This window comes from Perna viridis, chromosome 11, assembly GCF_037379345.1.
Source record: "Perna viridis isolate PV_CMFRI_1.1 ecotype Kerala chromosome 11, ASM3737934v1, whole genome shotgun sequence".
In the NCBI taxonomy this organism is placed as follows: Eukaryota; Metazoa; Mollusca; class Bivalvia; order Mytilida; family Mytilidae; genus Perna; species Perna viridis.
Window position 1 is genome coordinate 17514703 of NC_142455.1, and position 21087 is coordinate 17535789.

The 21087-nt window shown below is 32.3% G+C and overlaps 1 protein-coding gene across 8 annotated transcripts in view; it reads right to left on the reverse strand.

The window, feature by feature from the left end:
* Window positions 1-21087, reverse strand: part of LOC148603168 (plexin domain-containing protein 2-like) — a 73810-nt gene that overhangs the window by 25644 nt on the left and 27079 nt on the right. For all 8 annotated transcript variants that reach the window (XM_088554122.1, XM_088554121.1, XM_088554118.1 and 5 more), the window contains exons 5-6: window positions 19262-19384; window positions 16410-16463 (exon numbers count right to left, since the gene is read on the reverse strand). In XM_088554122.1, coding sequence (XP_088410248.1) covers window positions 16410-16463; window positions 19262-19384 — 177 coding nt within the window. The remainder of the gene's footprint in view (window positions 1-16409; window positions 16464-19261; window positions 19385-21087) is intronic.

The following is a 21087-nucleotide window of genomic DNA, read 5'->3' on the forward strand; positions in this document are numbered from 1 at the left end:
TTCACAGGATTATCCAGTACAAATCCTAAAACAGGTCCATCGATGGTCTAAATATTGTACATGTAATGATATCTCGAAAGATGATGAAACAGGGCCGTGTTAAAGTAAATGTTGAAAGGGAAAAAACTAACACTGTGACCTTTGACCTTGGGTGCAAATAAAAGGTCACAGTAAACTAAGATCATTGATGAAGGTCCCATGTCTCCACAACTTCCAGTTCTCGAAATATAATTTTTTTAAACTTAAGTATGATATTTCAAGGGATATAACTTCTGTATGGTTTGATAACAAAATACAAATTTATGTTTATTGATTAGGCCGTCTGCTTATATACGTGAAACCGTTTCCAAAATTATATTATAAATTATGGATTTTATGATATGAGCAATTAAAAGAAATTATTTTCAAGGGACATAACTCTTAAAGATGATAATGAAATCCTTAGCAGGGTCATTTCCTAATTGAACCGGGTAACATCTACATGTTCACCAAATATAGTCATGAAAAATGAATTCGGGGGAACATGTTAAAAAAAACGCCAATAAAGGGCAATAACTTCTACAATGGATGGTGAAATCCTTAGCAGGGTCATTTCCTAATTGAACCGGGTAACATCTACATGTTCACCAAATATAGTCATGAAAAATGAATTCGGGGGAACATGTTAAAAAAAACGCCAAAAAAGGGCAATAACTTCTACAATGGATGGTGGAATTCTTTACAGAGTCATATGGTTAAAGTCCTTAATGAGCTCTATAATGGTCCACATTTGGTTATGATATCTCGAAAGATGAATAGGGGAGACCATGTCAAAGAAAATTTTGCAAATAATGAAAGAATTATAAAAAAAAAAAAAAAACACTGAAAAAACAATAAGGTCTTCTTTCCCATGTAATGAAAGCCTATAAAAAGTTATATTTTAATCTAAATATATGATATATGTCTGTAACACATTAGGTTTGCTCTGTATCACTGTCAAATATCTTTATTGTTGTTACAACTATGTAATATGCAATGTTCAACTTTTTACAAGCCACTGTTTATGAAATATGAATAGACTGTTATCATGATGCAATCAATTTATGACAGCCCACAATAACACTCTCCAATACCATGTTACTTCTCTTGTTTCAATTTTATCCCATGAAGGAAATTGATTACCAAGATAATGTTCCCACCTATGTTAAGATTCATTATATACATACTAAAAGCAATTCCTCAAGTTGGTGATTTTCTCAAAGGTGAAGTGTTTGCAAAACCCATATATAACTATGAAAATGACACCACAATGTAATTTGGAAATAGTGAATAAAGAAAATATGATCCAAAGTAAAGATTTTTAATATATGTAAGTGGAAATTTAAAGCGTATGAGTGAACTGTTCTAACTCTCACGGCACACGTGATCTGAGTTATTTAGGAATAATTTAATTTCAGAAGTAACACCCTTGATGATTGGATAAAAAATTTTGTCCATTATCTCACAGACCAGATTTTATAATTTGACTGGATGTCATCAACCTTTTTGGCTGATTTATTCCTTAAATTATGATACTAAAATCAAATAATAAGGAATGACTGTTATATTTTTTTTATCCATTTGAAATAACCTCAATGCCCTTGGTGCACACTTGAAAATAAACTGCTACGCAGGTTATTTGGCGTGCACCACATGATGAGGTAATTTCCTCATAGACCATAAAAAATATAACAGAAATTCCTTAAATAAGGACAACTAATTAATTATAATTTTCATATAAATGTTATCACCAATAATTGTTAATTTTAAACAATTATTTTCACCCTTTTCAAACAGTTGATGAATTTCCAAAACTGATATTAAAACAATTAAAAGCATTGTGAGGATTTAGTAAGCAAAATCCAAGGCAAAAAAATATTTCATGTGTCAAATATCAATAATGAACTAGAAATAACTCAATATGTACCCTAGACCTCATCTATAACAATGATATTTCTAACATCTAAAGCCCCGTGCAGGTCCGGGTGTCAAAAGAATAGGCCTGCAGCAGCGCTAAGCTTGTCGTAAATGGCGACTAAATAGTGCTCAGAAACCTAGCCGGGGGCTAGGCGCTCTGCCCACAGAGCAACTGGGATATGTGCCCCAGGTGGTGGAATAGGGTATCCCTGGCGTGTTACATGCTGGGGTTGTCAGGCTATAATACGGAAAACCTGACCACAAACCATAGTGGTGCACCGTGTTGGGAAAGATGCCACGTTCCTCCCACGTTAAAGAACCCTGCTGTGGTATTCGATACGAGTAGGAACCTTTGCACTCCGCCACAGGAGGCTAAATTGCCCGACCCTACCCATCCCCCCTATTTCCAGTGCCAATCAAAATTTGTCGACCCTATTGTCCTTGTGTCCCATCCTTTTTTCATTTCATCATTTCATGTTCATTTTATCATCCACTTCATGTTCATCGTCTGAATATAGCTGAAATATTGCTGCTCGGACGTTAAACCCCAACAAACAAACAAACAAACTAACATCTAAATGAACACTCTTCAGATATATGGTAGTTTTAGGACCTTGGTCTACAAACCTTATTAAAGGCAAGTGGTAATACAATGCAGCATCAGTTTACAAATGAAATATGAGGGAATCAATTGTATTCTAAGCTCAATTTACAAAGTAATCCAATCAATTGATATACTTGTAAAAGATACAAACTTCCATTCTAAACTGGTGATTAAAAATGCATGTGACTTTTAATTTCTTCAAGAGTTTTCTCATCATATTACATTTCTGAGTTTTCTACAGGTTTCATTGGAGAAACCAATTCTCCTTCAGCCTATACTTGATTTAAATCTTAACTACAATCTCCGTGGAAAAATTAAGATTTTATCAAGCTTGCTTAAGCTATCATGAATCTGTATTTCTTCTCACATATAATGAAAAACAGGACCAATATGGTGAAACACAACATATACACCAGCAATAACACAAAATAGTAAACACTTTCAGAGATCATCAAAAGGTCTTTAACAAGTGTGAACATGCCCTTAAGGAGGTAGATCTAGGGTAAGGGCATTACCTCTTGAAATCAGTGATATGTTTGCATCATATTCAATTAATCAAAGCCTATCAAGCTTTCATTTGAAACAGAATGGAATCAGTCCAAGTTTCTTCAATGCTTACATGAGATTGATGTAAAATACTTAATAAAAACGTTCAAATGATTTGTAAGAGTTGGGTCCCTTACCACAGGTCTACCTCCTTAAGTCAGCTCTGAAAGTCTTGTTAAATCAGGAAGGCTGTACGTTGTTCATATACTACATTCAAAGCAAGTTGTAGAAGGTAACAAAACAAATTTGCAATGTTGTTAACTATACCCCGTTTGCACAGGAAGTTGATATTGGAAAATTGACAATAACAGACAAACAGACAAGATGATTCAAATATTCACCCATGGGATATAGTAACTTGCTACATTAAGTATAAATTTTGGGGCCAGTTTTAAAATTCATCAGAGGTCAATGGAGTGGGGGATGGGGGGGTACTAAAGTATTTTTCAAATCATAAATAATTATGTCATATGGCTATTTCAGTTATGAAACAGTAACTTACAAATTGTTCCCTTTTTATGACATCAACCACAAAAGACATAACATGACAAAATATTCTATAAAGTGAAATTGTAGATTTTGTGACTGGATTGGACATACAGAATGTCATGGTCACCTACACATTATTAATCTATTTTCAAATCCAGAAATAGAGACAGAGCATTAGAAATAACAAAGACGTTTTTCAATTCTGTAATCAATTTGCAAAATAGGATCCTTGAACTTGAAAATTGAAAATAAAAGACTAATTTCCTTTTCTGATTTTAAAAGAAAAAAAATAATGAATCTTCTCATAATATGCATTCTAATGCACAATTTGTGACTGGAATAAAATATAGCACCTTCAAGAACAATTTGTCAACAGAAAGCTGTCTAAACTAAAGGAAGAAGTCATAAAACCCAGACATTAGAACAAATGAAATACCTAGACAAGTTTTCAAACAAATACAGCTAAAACAATAGCTTATCACATTATTTGTAAACAAGATATCTTAGTAATAACATCAAGTGAATTGCAATCATATTCTCCTGTGTTTTTAGAGCCCTATTTATAGTAAGTTGGTTGTCACTGTAATATATCAATAGGCTGTCCATCCAGATCCAATTACTGCTGGTTCAAATGTAACATTAATGATGATAAGAAAGAGTCTGACATACAGTTCAAATTTATTATCAATATGGACTATGTCAGAGAAAGAGTCAGTTCAAATGTGAAGTAAATTTCTTACAACAATATCTGAGAGTCTGACTTCCATTTTAAGGAGGTAGACCTATGGTAAGGGACAGAACTCTTGAAATAAGTGATATTCAATTTCACTACAGCCTATCAAGCTTTCATTTGAAACAGAATGAAATCAGTCCAAGTAACTTTGATGCTTAAATGACATCGATGTAAAATGCTGAATAGAAATGTTCCAATGATTTGTAAGAGCTATGTCCCTTACCATAGGCCTACCTCTTTAAATGTAAATCACACGATCACAACTCTTATAACCCTTATTCCCCAGCTTCACAAAATCTGTTTTTAGAAATATGAATGGTGACCTTTGACTTTGCAACTTCAGATTTCATTTGCAAATTTTAATTTAGACCAAAGTAATGTGGCAGAAGCCAATCTATTTAAAGTAATTGTAACCTTGACCTTCTACCTAAGGATCTAAATCTGTCACATACCAAAGAAAGGGAGATAACTTCACTAATTTCACCTAAGGAGTCTCTTACAACCACTTCCAACAACTCTACCACTTAACCTATTAAAAAATTTTCATTTTCAAAGTTGTTAATTCCCAGGACAAATGATACCTTTAAGAGGCATACCATTGTGAAGCTTGGAAAAAAAGCTAATGGTACGATGATCGTAGAAGTTTTTAACAAAATCTGCTTGAATAAATGATACTGAAAATCTAATTCTAACTGTGTCCACTAACTGACAGCGTGGAGGCAAATTACTCACATCAGAAAACAATATTCATACACTTGTGTAGTAAACAACAAATATTGTTCCAAAGTACACATTCTCCACTTTATTTAGACTACTTTTGATCACCATACACAATTATTATGCACTTTCAACACAAAGAACTAGGTTCACTGTGTTTTTTTGGTACTACATAGAAGAGTGGCAATTAGACCCAGAAGTGGTGAGTGAGACCTAACTTCTTCAGGTAGAATGACAGAGAATTCAATTTGATTATATATATTGTAATGTGTATTAAGAATATAGTATCTATCCTTCATAAGATTACTTTTTATGCTTCATTTGAACCATGAGTAGATAATATAGCCATAACATATAGTATTCCCATAATGAACCATTTATATACCATTGAATCAATACAAACACAGTGTCAATGATTATTTTACATAAGATCCAATCTCATACTCATACAATATTCACTACAGCTAGTGAAAGAACCAACAATAATCTCTGTATATACACCATCAAGGGCATTATTTCTCACTTTGAGACAAGATAAACCATAACAGTGAATTTAAATAAAGCTTGTACCTATAGAGGAGCCAAAACAATATATGGCATCAAATTAATTGTACTTTCAGTGAAACCTGTTTGTACCTTTGAACACATCATCTAAAAAACAGACAAGGAATAAAATCAAAAGTAATCACATTTAAAGATGCCATATCAGAAGAACTAGTAGTCAAGTTATTCCAAGCATCTCTAGAATCACAAAAATACCTACCAAACAGATATTGCAAATTTCGATAAATTTCAAGGGGTAACCTCTCACCAGCGGTGTTAAAGCCAAATACATGGGAAGATCTACATCAAAAATAAATTGTAAACAAGAAGTAATCAAGACAAAAAAAAATATACAGAAATATACCAACATACAAATTTACAGTAATTCAGGTAAAAAAGGATACTTCAACATTTTAGAGACAAATCTAAATACACAACATACAAGCATTTGCATCTTTTCAGGGAAAATGTCACCCCAAACAGTCTTTAGGGAACAATGGCCAGAATTTTGACAGAAAAAGGAAGGGCACTCAGAGGCGTAGCAGCCCAAAATTGACTGGTACTGCAGAATGAGTAAAATATCATGTTTTGTAGTTTTTTACAAATATTTTGGGTTTTACATGTCGTACCAACTAAATTTATTGGTACTGCTCTAACAGTATCTGCTGTACTAGGCAATACGCCTCTGAGGGCACTTATACAACGTTTGACAAAAGGTAGCATGCAAGTACTCTCCAAAAAATCATCTGTAGGGAGCACTGGTCTTCAACAAAAACAAACATTAAAGAACTGGACATGCTCAAACAACAGAACTCACATTTAAGTATATAGATACATAACATTAGACAAGGCTTAGTGCTCTAAGCAACAATTACTCAAGGCTCTCTAGAGAAACAATCAGCTGATACTCATCCCTGTAATCATATCTTTTTCAGGAAGCAATTACCAACTTGATAAGAAAAGTAAATTGTTTGGTACAGCCTTGTTGAATACCAAATGGGCCCCTTAGGTCACAGTAGAAAATTGCCTCTTGTTTCATTAAATCATTGATACATCAAATTAGTATTCTCAACACTATTGTCAATGAAATAGCCTGTTTATAGTATAGGAAAAGCATTTTATAAATAAAAAAAACAATTAATTTTACACCAAAGCCAATACAGTGTTCAAGGATTCTGAATATTTTAGGCTTCAAAGCTGCAAAACAAAGGTAACATCCCCACAATCAGTCTGTTTTGAAGCTTACCAAATCCTTTCAGAAATTTTTCTTTTTTTTACTTAACAAAGGAACATAGGTAACACTGGAATATATTGCGTGTGAAATTTTGTCTCTCTGGCATACTATTATCCTGTTTCTACCTTCTTTTTGAGTACTTAAACATATGAAAATATGCTTTATCAAACTAAAGACTTTTGTTTCAATAATGCACAAGGGCTTAATTGCTCTTCCTCCTAAAACAACTCTTTGCATGTAGAATAAAATACTTTTCAATATATTAAAATCTGGTACAGAACATCGCAGAGGGAAAACAAATAATAAATTCTTCAGTCTGAAGTCCTATTCAAAACTAAGTAGATTATATAAGACTATTCTACATAGTAGTCTTAAATGATGTTTTTTTTAAGGTTCCGCAATTCAAGACAAACCATAAACAGCAGGTTTGGTGACATCTAAATGTTTGGCTGATTTAATTCTGTAGATTAATCAATCTTTACAAATCAAATATCTCATGAAAGGCAATCACAATATTTGCTTAAATCTGTTTTTAACACGATGACAGATTTGAATGCATATTCCATCACTTGAAAAGACATTTAATTTTAAATGGCAGCAAGCAATCAGTGAAGAAAATAAGTCTCTCAAATAGAAAATAAACATTATTTCACGGCTGTCTTTAATAGGAAGTCATGAAAAGTTCAGTGGTTTAATACTAATGGAAATGGTCTTAAAACTTGATTGGGAAGAGTTAGACATAGAAACATTTTAATGGCATTCAAGTAGATAGGGTTATAAACCTAATATTTTAAATAAAAGTCAGCTCTGTCTTATGAGTATATGTTAATTTTAATCAAAACGTATCAGAGCAGTGATTTTCTATTTTTTGCAATTAGGAAAAAGATCAAGTTGTAAATTAGGGAAATAATTTATATATGTGGACAAGAATTATTTTTGTAATATTTTAAAAATGATTTCTAAGTATAGACATAGAACCATTGCATTTTCCATGGCAACAAGGCAACAAGAACCATAAATTTGATGCAGTAGAGTGAAGAGAGGTTCTGTACATCGTATAAATATCCAATTTATACATGTTCAAATTTTGAGTTGACATATCAAGTCACAATCTGGAATTTCACGGCTGAAATTGGGAAACCTTGAGCATATTTCTCTTTAAAAATGGACACAACTTTGGCTCTAAGTGTTGAAAATCACTGAAGGGCTAAGGCTAGTTAGGAAAAACAGGGAAAAGTGACTCCTCTTTCAAAGTGACATCTGGGAGAAGTGGGATGGAGTCAGGGAGAATGTGCATCATTCACAAAATCTTTTTATCAATTATAAGTGATATTTGATGTTTTATACAGGAACATCTAGTGTATGCCTTTACTCATTTCTGTATGAAGTCCACAATTGGAAAATAAAAAAAAAATCATTTTCAAGAAAAATCTAAATCTGCTTTTGCACACCAAGGTGTCATAAAGAATTACTGTATAAGGCTTTTTTTTCAAAAATCAAATATAAATACATATATCGGGAAGCTGAAGATTTGTAACACGACAGATAGATGCCTATGCACTTGCAAACAAATAAAAATATTTACAGTAATCAAGGAAGATACCATTTTAAAAAAACCCCTTATAATATACAGTTTACTATTGCAAAAGCTGATACCAATAAGACCTGTCTATAAACTGAAGATTTCTGACAAGACAGATAGATGCCTATGCACTTACAGACAAACAAATAAAAATGTAAACAGTTATCAAGGGAGATACCATTTTAAACAAGCCCATATAAAACACAGTTTACTACTACAGAAGCCAATAAGACTTGTCCATAAACTGTGAGATATGGTTGGGGAGTTACATTTGCATGCTGGAAGCTACCAACGTTTAATTTGAACAGTCATTGGTTACACTGTTTTCTTCAAAATTGCCTTATGTTTGACGCAACTTATTGAATTGAATTGCATTTATCACAAATTATAAACATGTCTAAATAAAAGCTGTAACAATATATACAGTAGTACCCACTGTCAAGGTTAATTACAAAATAACATGAAACATTTCTACCAACCATTCCTTACCAAGACAATACCCATTAACAAGTATACTCAACAAATCATAATATTCATTGTCAATTTCCTTAACGCCAATTCGATATGTTTCGTTAGTGATTGCATTGCAATCTCTCTTTCCAAGTGTCTGAATGGGTTAGTCTATCACGCTATTACAAGTCTATAATCAATACATAACACTGAAGCATGTGACAATCATTTCATTAAAAAGAAATACTGGCCCTGAATAGTATCAGGAAAGGCTTTAGCGTAACAATACAAGAACAAATGCCAACAAAAAAAAGCAGAAATTGGCAAAATGGGAAGTACCAGTAAACACAAAAAAAGAAATAGAACAGTGAAATCTGAAAAATGGGGAAAAATCCTGTCTGTGTTGGGCGCATGGTCCTGCAGGTGGAAATTCTGTAAAATCAATTCCATCAAAGATTGAAAGGTACCATACATTTTATCCATATTTAAAGGAAACCTGACGAAAATTCTTGATTTTAAAATGATTCCGTGTCTAGAAAATGTGGTCCCTTTTAACAAATTTCTATGAAAACCAATCCAATTTCAAACATTTATGATACCAACAATTTATCCAAATTAAAGAGAACTCTATCAAAATTACTGAAATGTACCAAAGAAAACATCCGGGCAACAAGACAGCCAAAACAGATGGACCAGTTGTCAAAAAAATTGAACTTTAAAAATCATTATAACAATTCAAGTTTCAAGTTTTAGTAATTCTCTCAGACAGAAATTACACTGTGACAAGAGGCTGATAACTAACACATTTACAATACAACAATGACAGACAAGGTAGACATTCATACAAATAAATAGTAAATTTTCATACAAAAAAACAAACATTGTATGAACTATGAATTGACCAACATAATCACGATCGACAATTTAAAATCTATTCACGATCAGGAAGCGTGTGCTATCAAAAAAAAAGTAATAACATCTGAGTTAAGATTCTTTTATATATACAATCAAATTTAACATGTTACTAGAGACAGCTGGAATCTTTTTATTCTTGAATATAAGTTATAGTAATTTCATGAGATCTTTAACAAACAATGCCAAATTTTTTAGCACTGGTATATTGCAAAATGTCAACACATCATACATTTTTTCTTTGGATGGTCTATTAATATAATATGCCAAAATGTACTGATCACGGATATCAGTAACTTTTGCACATTTACACAAAAACAAATAATGTAATTTGTCTCCAACTACCATCTCTGTACACAAATGACAAAAACGTTCAACTCATGGTACCCCAACCCATCTACCAGTCTCTACTGGTATTGTTATGTTCGAACATCTGAGTTACCAGATCAATTTTCTAAAGAAATATGGAAGTCTCAGCAAATAACAATTAAAGACAATTTTTGCAATTTTTATGTAATTTACTCTTGAAGTTAAGGCCCACTGTATCTAACAGTCAAATTTAATATTAGCCGTACACCATGCCTGATATTTTGAATGAATTATAGATTAAAGATTTCAGCAACTAAGTAAACCCAACAGTAATCACATTACAACTACCAATAAACAGACAATAAAGTAAATTACGGGACCTTTACCAACTTTCCTCAAATGAACTTGAATCTTATGGAGTTAATAAAGATCAGTTTTTGCTGTCTGTCAATGCCTACATTGTACTTTTATACAGCTAAATATGGTAGACTACAAAGTGTTAATACAGCATCAGAAGGAACAAGTCAAGACATGTAGTTCATAAAACTGTTAAGTCAGGGGAAACAACTCCATGTAGTTGAGTCAGGGGAAACAAGCCTTCAGGTTACAGTTACAGAATAAATTCAGTAAAAAAACTCCCATTGCTTCCAATTCAAACCCATATTTTAAGTGATGCCCCTTGTGAGGAAACCTTTAGAAAACAGGCAGTTATATGTATCACTCTTTTAGGTTCATAAACCAAGTTCTCTTTTGCAACATTCAAAACATATGGTCATGCAGCATTTTTTGGCAATTCCATGGCTTCTTTACATACAATGTGAAAATGTGCTAAATTTTGACCCTAACCCCAACCACTGTTTAAAGTGATGTGAAAATAATTTTTGAACAGCAAAATGAAGAACTGGAATATTCTGAAGTGCAAAAATAAAATATCTTTCAAAGTATAATAAATTGGAAAACAATTATTCAATCCCATGGCCACTGGCCTGCTCTGTATGACAGGTTGTTCTCCCTAAAAGGGGCGGTCCTTGTGACGTCATGAATATTTACTATATTTATACCTGAAGTCAGGTGAAACAACTCAAAAGTTTCTGACATCTCACTTGCAACTTTGGGGTTTTCAGTATCATTTTATAATTTCATTTTGTGAAAGATTTTTATGATCACTGTACCATTAATAAGATTTCTGTATTCTAATTTTTCAAGCATTTCAATGGTATGTACCTATAAGATACAGATGTCATTTGTCCTGAGAATTAAAACTAATTCTAAAGAAATAAAAATTAAAAGTGTTTTAGCATAGTTATCTGGCCCTGTATCGTTCATGTGCAAATAATAATTAATACTGACTCCTCTTTCTTTGGCTTTCATCAGTCTGATGACGCAAGCATAATATAGAAAAAAAAAACTTGCATACATAAAATTTAATTTTAAGTAAAACTAAAAGAGATTTTTCTCCTACTTTTGAGACCCAATGAAAGACACCTCTTTCAAATGAGAGATAACTATGTATACTGGAATTGAAGTAAGGCAATGATGATTTGTTCCAACTGAATTCCAATACAGTTGAAATAATGATATGTATCACATATGACACAAAGAAATGCCAAGTTTCTGTATTAGATTAACCAATGTCTACTAAAGTCAAATTTTATTTCAAATTTATAATCATTAGCTGTCTTCTGAGAAGCCACTTCCTATGGCCATATCCCCACTTGACCAATCAGCTTTGCTTTTACAATCACATTTTGCCTTGAGAAATGACGCACTTTTGAACATTAAACCAAGCGAAAGTAAGATGGATAGACATTTCATCTGTCAAGTATTTCTTTGTAATAACTGTTGAGAGATTGAATTAATGAAAAAGGCAGTTACTTCACCAACTTTGGTTATTAGATAGACCAACTAATGATGGAAAGTTTTTGTTATCCAATGTTTTGAGTTCTGAGAAAGGTGAAGCATCATCACCCCCCAAAAAAAAATTAAATAAAATTAAAAAACATAAAAATATCTTATATTTAATTTTGCATATCTTAGAAAACTTCTAAAAGGTCAAACTTGCATACAATTAAATAAACTGTGAAAATCTTAAAATGTATAAATCTAATAACAAGATAAAGAACTTCTGACATTGGGTTAAATCAAAACAGACATCTCAGGACAACATATGGTAAGGCTCATATTTGGCCTGGCCTGCATGAACTAAAATTAGAAATTTGATATGGAGAATTTGTTTCTGTTATTAAGAATGATAAATAAATGGTTTAGCATATTCAACAACATTTATTAGCCTAACATCTTTCCAATGATAGAAAATGTGATGTCCCAAATTTGTAAATCTGTAAATTTCATTCAAATATGCCAAAATTGGACACTTTATTGGAACATTTTTGTAATTTTAAAGTGCCTCTGCCAATTTGACCCAAAATTATTGTTTATGATCTCTACATGCCACTTTGATAGGAGTCTACATCAGTTCAGCTATCCCAAGATCACATTGGAGAAGACCTTTGAAAATAACAAAAGTAGCATTGAAAATTGGCATTTCCCCAATTTTATTGTTTTATGCAGGTTTTAAGCTCCCATAAAACTGAAAGCTGATAATTGTGAAAATTCAAAACCATTTTAAAACAACCTAATCAACCATTCAACAGTGCATATCAAATTTCTGTCATTTACCGGTATTTGAAACTAATTTTTTTTCTCAAAATAGAGGGCCAAAAATGGCCCTTATCGAATGATATCCTTTGTAAGCTGTAACAACAAGGAAAGAACATCAATAACTAGTATTGATTGAGACAAATGCCATCTGAATGCAGTGTTCAAAACATTAGGAATTTCAAAGTGAGCTATCCAAACAATTTTAAAGTGTCTCAAATTGAATTATATGCAATGTTAAAAAAATCAGAGTAGGAGTCACAGCTGATTGAAAAAATAAAATCAACTCATAACAACTCAAAAAAATTTTAAAGTAGACCTCTGTTTGGCAAGGAAGTCATTTTAAATACGCAACCAAACTGCTAAATTAGGGGGAAAAAAAGGAAACTGTGTACAAATTGAAATAATGGCAACATTTTTATCATTATAAATTGCAAAAAATATAACCAAAAAACATTACTGCAATCTTGGTTTGTGACATTTTTCAAATTGTCACCAATATATGGGCAGGGCTTTTAATTGATCAATTGCATTGCAATATTAAATGCAAGAAATAAACTTGACAAGTAGCATTTCAGCTAAGAATCATGCAAAATGTGATACATGGTTGAAAAGCCTACATATTTCCATCTCTGATATTCTGACTTAAAATGTTATAGTTCACAGAAACTAACATGTGTTTTTTTTTATGTAACCCTTGATTTTAGGTGACATAGATAATATAGAATATATCGTGAATTCAGAATTTAGAAAGATAACTCTGTAAATGACACTCAACGACAAGAGAAACTGTTGGATTTACAATGAGAATTATATCATAAGACCAGAAAGAAACTATTGTGAATCATCAACTCATACTATACAGAATGGAATGAATTCTTTTTATCATATAGGCCCATAAAACAACTTACCGATAATAATAAAAGATAAAATATGTAGTTTTTTTTGGGGTGCATCACATATTAAAAGAATTTGCATGATTCTTACAATGACTATTACTTATCAGCATTCAAACTGTGCTAAAAGTCACATATTAAAAGAATTTGCATAATTCTTACAATGACTATTACTTATCAGCATTCAAACTGTGCTAAAAGTCACATATCAAAAGAATTTGCATGATTCTTACAATGACTATTACTTATCAGCATTCAAATTGTGCTAAAAGTTTCAACAAGCTGACAATAACAAAGACCCAATCAACTGGTAATGAAGAGGGTTCAAATAATCAAACCACTACTGAAATATTAATGACGAAAAAATGGACAATTTGTTTTCACGGTGGTTACATGAACTAATAGTCAACATGGAATGAACGTAGGAACTTCATATTTACTTCATATTTAAATATTAAGAGTATGAGCAAAATATTCTAGTAAAAATAAAAATGTCTAAATATAACAATCAGCTCCTTGGAGCTGGTGTTGCTCAAATAGAAAGAAATGATCTAATCTGGCTAATTAAATAAACCTATAAAATCTGTGATAATGTATTCCCTAAACTGAGAGATGGTTTGATAAAAAATACAGTGGCAATTCTGGACGTCAAGTGCTGACATTAGCTAAACATTAATCCATACACTTCAAACATAAAATATTGGACTTGGAGATGTAAATTCAGTGGTCAAAGACTTTTTAAAATATGCAATTTTCTGCATTCTGTATAGATACTTAGAATATAATAAGACCATTTTTTAGGATTCTGAAAGAAATTCTTAAATGAACTACTTTCAGCTGCAATGAGCCAATGATCATCGCCCTTTCCCAATCACTGTGTAATTTTGCCCTGAAGTGTCCACTTTGAAAAAATGTTATTTGGATACAGAAGAGAAGAGAATAGCTACACATCCAATCTATAAAACCGCTATCCAAACTACCACTTCACCAGTTCCTATAACTGTTCAATTTACAAGCCAGCAGCAGATTTTACCAGCCTTTAATGAAGGCACATAAATACAGTCAGGCTTGCAATCATATGTTCCATATAACCCATAACAAAATACATTCAAACACAAATTATCTTCACAGAAAAAAAAACACAATATTATCACCAACAAAATACTACCACTAAGGCCATAAGAAAAAAATTATGAGATTCTCATCCTTGACTGACCCATTTATTTGAGTCCACCCCATTTCTTTTTTATATTTTCGAAAAGCATTTTGAAATATAATCCCAAACTCAAATTTCCTGAAAAATTTTATGTCTTGTCCGAATCAAATCTATAATAATCATTAAGTAACCCCCAGATTGCAAATCATAGTTTTTCATTACAATTTCTTTTAAAATGGTTCTAAACTGATGAGATCTGGTTGAGGTGTAGCAGTAGAGATTGTTTGTTTGTTTGTTGGGGTTTAACGTCCGAGCAGCAATATTTCAGCTATATTTAGACAATGAACATGAAATGGATGATAAAATGAACATGAAATGAAAAAAAAAAAAAAAAAGGATGGGTCACAAGGTTAATAGGGTCGACAAATTTTGATTGCCACTGGAAAAAGGGGGGATACTTAAGGTCGGGCAATTTAGCCTCCTGTGGCGGAGCGCAAAGGTTCCTACTCCTATCGAATACCCCAGCAGTGTTCTTTAACGTGCGAGGAACGTAACATCTTTCCCAACACGGTGCACCACTATGGTCTGGTTTTCCGTATTATAGTCTGACAACCCCAGCATGTAACACGCCAGGGGTACCCCATTCCACCACCTGGGGCACACATCCCAGTTGCTCTGTGGGCAGAGCGCCTAGCCCCCGACTAGTTTCTGAGCACTATTTAGTCGCTTTATATGACAAGCTTAGCGCTGCTGCAGGCCTATTCTTTTGACATCCGGACCTGCACAGGGCGCAGTAGAGATCGACACTTTGATAGAGTTGTTTTAATACACATAAATGATGATTAAAAACAATGATAAAATTTTACCCAAATTTTTCAGAAAAAGTTGGATGAGAATCCAAATTTTTTTAATTACGGCCTAATAATGTTTTCTTTTTACATTCATCAGCATTTTTTCAGTTTGCAACTGACGAAGAATGCCATGCCTTCAAAATATTTTGCAAATATGTGCTAATATTGCATAACAAAATAGTAACAATTTTAAATCTTTCTGATAATTCATGTCTTCAGATTTTCCTTAGAGAATATTGACAATATTATGTAATTATAGAATAAAAAGATCAATATATTATTATATAACATGACCTGGTATAAAATGGTTACAGACAGTGTCAATGAAACTTCACTTACTTCTTACATCAATCCCATCAACAATGGCAGTACATAATTGAACAATAAATGATCACAACAAAGATTCTTTTGAAGGGAGACATCAAAACACATGTAGTCTACAGAAATCTGAAATTGACTTATTAGGTCTGTCATGATTATTTAATCTGATTATATATCTACAACGGTGTTTTTATCATCAATAATAATAGGCAAGACAATGTATCAGCATCTTGCTTTATAGCTCATAGGCATCTATCCCATGTATTTATTGCATTATCATGAACTGAAACAAGTAGACTTGTGTCAAACCAATCAATTATAAGCTCTTTACTCGAGTCTTGCAACATCTATTCATTTAAGGGCTTAAATGAGATGAACGTGATCACCATGGGGCTTAAATGACAAATCGTGATCACCCAAAGGCTTTCATGATAGGGAAAATGTGCTTTAATTAGCAGTATGCCAGTACTTACAATGGTTTTGATCCTTGAGGTATACGTCTCTCCATTCAACAACAAATCTGTCGGCTACAATAGATGTAAGACATATGCAATATTGTTAAAAAGTACAACAAAAAAAGGTCACATCATATAAATATATCATACTTTATGATTTGTACTTTCTTACTACCTAAATTATATCTGCCAGTCCATATAATGTTATATGGCCTGCTATGAAATTATGTGGACTACCTTGTTTTCCAATTTAAAATGTGATGTGTAATTTTCTGTTTTATCGTATAGAAAGCAGTGTTTTATTGAATGTTCTCAGTGCAATAAATTTCGATATTTCATACTGTGAAATAAATTTGGTAATTTCACTCTCAGATTTTCTCCCGCCAAAACTTCATAACTTTAATATCAATCCACTGTTCACAAAATTTTAAATTTATGCTGAAAATGGTAACGAATAATCAAGGAAATCTATATAATAAATAGGATAATCAATTGGTTATTGTGAATAACCAAAATATGATCACTCGTGTCAAGAATGCAGCAAGATTTAACTTGCACGCTGAATAAGTTTTGCACACTCGTTAAATCTAGGCGTTCTTCGGCACTCGTGATCATATATTGGTTTTTCACTCCATCCAATTAATTATCCTATTATTTTTCCACAAAAATACCCATATTCATAAATACAAACAGTGGAAAACAAACTACATTTGAACAGTATAAAATGTCCATTCTTGATACCTTAAGTCAAACTGCAATATATCAACTTATTGTTTGCCCAAAAGTAAACAGATTTCTGCTACCCTTCAGTCTATATCATTTTTAGAGCCAGCAATCAGAACATATATTGCAATATAACCCACAGCATCATTAACTATTTGCTTGATGCAAAAAGTGTGTTTTAAAATGGCTATCCCCACAGGAAGTCAACTGCTATTTCTATTATATATATAAACACAACAAGTTAATGCCAGGTCAAATAACAGGGCTATTTATCATGTCATGTCCAGATTCCAGACTCAGTCCTTATTAGTAAAGGGCTAGTTATGACGGTGTCTCCAAAATCAGTCCTCAGGATTTATACTGACCTATAGCGTTAATTATTTTTTACAACTACATACACGTAGTTAAAATGTCACTTTATTCCAATACATTTTCCTGTTCCTATCAAAAGTTTTTAAAAAAACTGAATTTAATTTGAGATTAGAAAATAAGGACCTTTTGTTGTAATTCCTAAATATAAGATGGAGGAAGAAGGAAACACTGATAGAAAGACCAGTGGTATGGTCATAATAAGGACTGACAGAAAAGCACATAGAGCTGCTAAGTTACATAAGGAACCCAATTCATTAGGAATGAAAACCCTTGAAGTCAAAGAAGTCCACTTCATGAAAAAACCATAAAGGAAACCACAAAAGTTGACTGAGATGGAAAAACAAACAAGAGGCTCCCAGAAGCCAGAATCATTTTTGCCTTTCACAGGTAACAACTCTACAATCTCGACTCAAAGAAAAATTTGGTAGGACTTACCATAAGGATTGTTTCACCAATTGAAAGTTTCTTTTGATCTATTGTAGTTTTACAAGATATTGGCTAAAAACTGCTAAAAACATCCTTTTTGCCTTTCAAGGGCAATTACACTAACAAGGAGTTGTCCAACAACTTTGATCCCCCTTCACTTTTGTAAGCCTTATCATAAGGATCATTTCAGCAAATGAAAGTTTATTTCTATCATAGATTTCATGATATTGGCTGAAAACTGTAGAAGAAAAACATCTTCTTTTTTTTTTTAACCTTTCAAGGGCAATAACTCTAACAAGGAGATGAATGAATGGAAACCATCATCACTATCTCCTGCTTTTCAATCATGGGGTATAATAAAATAAGAGGTGTACAAATGTATGATACATGGTGTCATCATAACCACCTCCTCCCCATTTGAGTGTCAGTATCACCATAACAAACCTTCCCTGACACTAAAGTGTCAAGTACAATCATTCCAAGTCCTACTATGAAAGTTTAACATCATTAGAAATGTAAGAAACACTGACTTCTTATAAAATGTACCAAGATAATGTCATATCATTTTTAACAATTAAGTTTCCGATCAGGCCTGATTAAGTTTACAAGCATTCCTCTCAGAAGTTAAATTAATCAATGAATAGGCGTCTTATGGCTTTGTGGTTGTCTGTTTTAAGACCAAACCTAATCTTCCATTATTTTGCTTCTCATGTTCAGTAAAAGTCAGTTGTAGTGACAATTTGAATTAGAAAGCAGGCTTTGTTAGGCTTCTGTAATTTAATTTGAGAGATACAGATATATCATTGCCATGTCTTTCTCAATGTTTAGATCAAACACCGTTGTTTCATTAGCAAAGAGCAAAACAACTAACTTATTGCTGTGACACGAGATGTGGTAATGTGGTTATCAGCTGAGCAAATCTATTACAATGTAATCTTCATGGTTATGATGGCCTGATCGCAGGATTTTTTCTAAAAGGGGATTAATTGTTAATATAATTACTACTTATTTTGGGGGATGCATTCAAATGAAATATAGTTTATATTCTGTCTAATGAATTTATAAACATAATAGAGGAAGATGAGAATTTCTTTAAAAAATCAGAAATAAATCACTGAAACTCCATTTTATCATTGTTTTGCCACAAGCTTTAGATTTATGATGCATCATTTTACCATGAGTAAATATTGGCATAAATGGCTAGCCCATGTTAAAACAATTATAAAATGGAGTTTCAACAATATATTTCAAAATCTCCAATATACATGGCCAATTCAGGGGATTCCTGGCAGAGGCCCTTTCCAACTAGTAGCTATTCAATGGTACATAATACTCCCAAATATACTTACTATAATCTTTGTATAATATATCTGAATCATTGCCTAATGTTGTATCAAAGTTCGCCATTAATGGAGCTATATACTGTGTGGCTGTTAACCATGAATGTAAAAATGGACTCATGTAGAGGAAACCTGCAAAAATAAAAAAGGATTAACATGGATAGTGAAATTAATCATTAAACAGTGTAATATTGCTATTTTAAAAGGCACAGTTAAAGGAAATAGATTTTCAATTTCTTTTAGGGAAAATTCAGTGAAACCAAAATAAACCTAACACCAAATAAACCATTGACATGTATAGACTAAACATTTTCTATTGTCCCTTCATGTCATTTCCGATTCATTTTTAACCTGTGTAAACCAAGCACCTGCTTAAACAAAACAAATCCTTCAGTCCATGAAGGGTTCAGTTTAGATAGGTTTCACATGAACTTCACGTAAAATTAATGTGATTTTCAGGTGAAATTCACTTAACACAAATTGCATGTGAACAATTCATGTGAAGGCTTAATTAACCTGAATTTCATGGGAACTCTGTTACAAAGTTTACTTGCTCAATTCGGTGAAAAACATGTGAAAATCATGTGAAATAATTTTGCCTGTGTACATTGCTGTTAGTTATATGGGTTAACTATGAAACAGGACTGTACACAGGATTTTTGACAGGGGTTCTAATTTAATTGGCCAGGGACTTTTCTTCAAAAATGTTGACTTTAAGTGACAGTTGGGTCCAATCAACTAGTTTAATAGTGCCTGTTGGTTTTCATACAGGGGTCCTCATTCACCCCTCATACCCTCTTCTCTCTACCTGTTTACAGGCCCGTGAAAACACAAAACATTTTTTTTTTTAAAAATGTGTTAAAAGCCCTATCCTCACTTCTGAAGAACGATAACTTTATTTTTATGTTTCGAAAAGTTTAACGTATTTCTATTAGAATTTTTACAATAAAAACTTTTTCAGTTTAGCCTGCAGGTATTAGTTTATATATTTTTTACAGTACAAAGGATTAATTTTTAATATAAATATTTAACTTCAGATCAATGAATATTTATGTACTTTTAATAGAATGTACTTGCTTAAAGGTTTAAATCTATATGCATGTCTGTAGATCGATTTATAATTGTGACCCTAGGCTATTTAATCTATCTATATATGAATTTCAGCATTGGACAGAAATAAAAGTTTTATAACCAACGCCTGGTTTCATAAAAGAACATGAAAATGTGAGCACAGCTCAATACAGAATACCCCTGCTCCTTACCAATGTAACCAAATGGTTAAAATATAAACATAGTCATCAAACAAAAAGTTTTTGTTACTTCAGTCTAAAATCAAATTCCCTGATGTGGCATGTCTATATAAAGCTTATATCAAAATATCATGTGGTTGATGAAAGTTGTAATAAAAAATATTGTTGACAGACGGACAGAAAGACAGATCGTCACCATGATCACTGTATACCAGGTACCTCATATAAAGTGGGGGCATCATAAAAAACTGAATAAGTGATATTCCTAAAATGTCTTAGTTTTCCCGCAAATTTATCAATTTGAAGGGATCCATATAATTTGCCAGATAGTAGTCAATGAAAATTTCTATGTACTAGGAATGCAGGGTCTATATCCCTATTTAAAGCAAATTGATCAAGTCCCTAACAATTTTGAAGATCATGGTATTAAACTAATTTATCAAGGTAACTATGAACCAGTGATTGGTTTCACAAAAAAAAACTTAAGTGTAAAATTGTAATTAGTCATAATTAATGACGACACAATATTTTGTTTGATTATTAATAACTTATGACTGATTTTACACTTAAAATTTTTCACGAAAA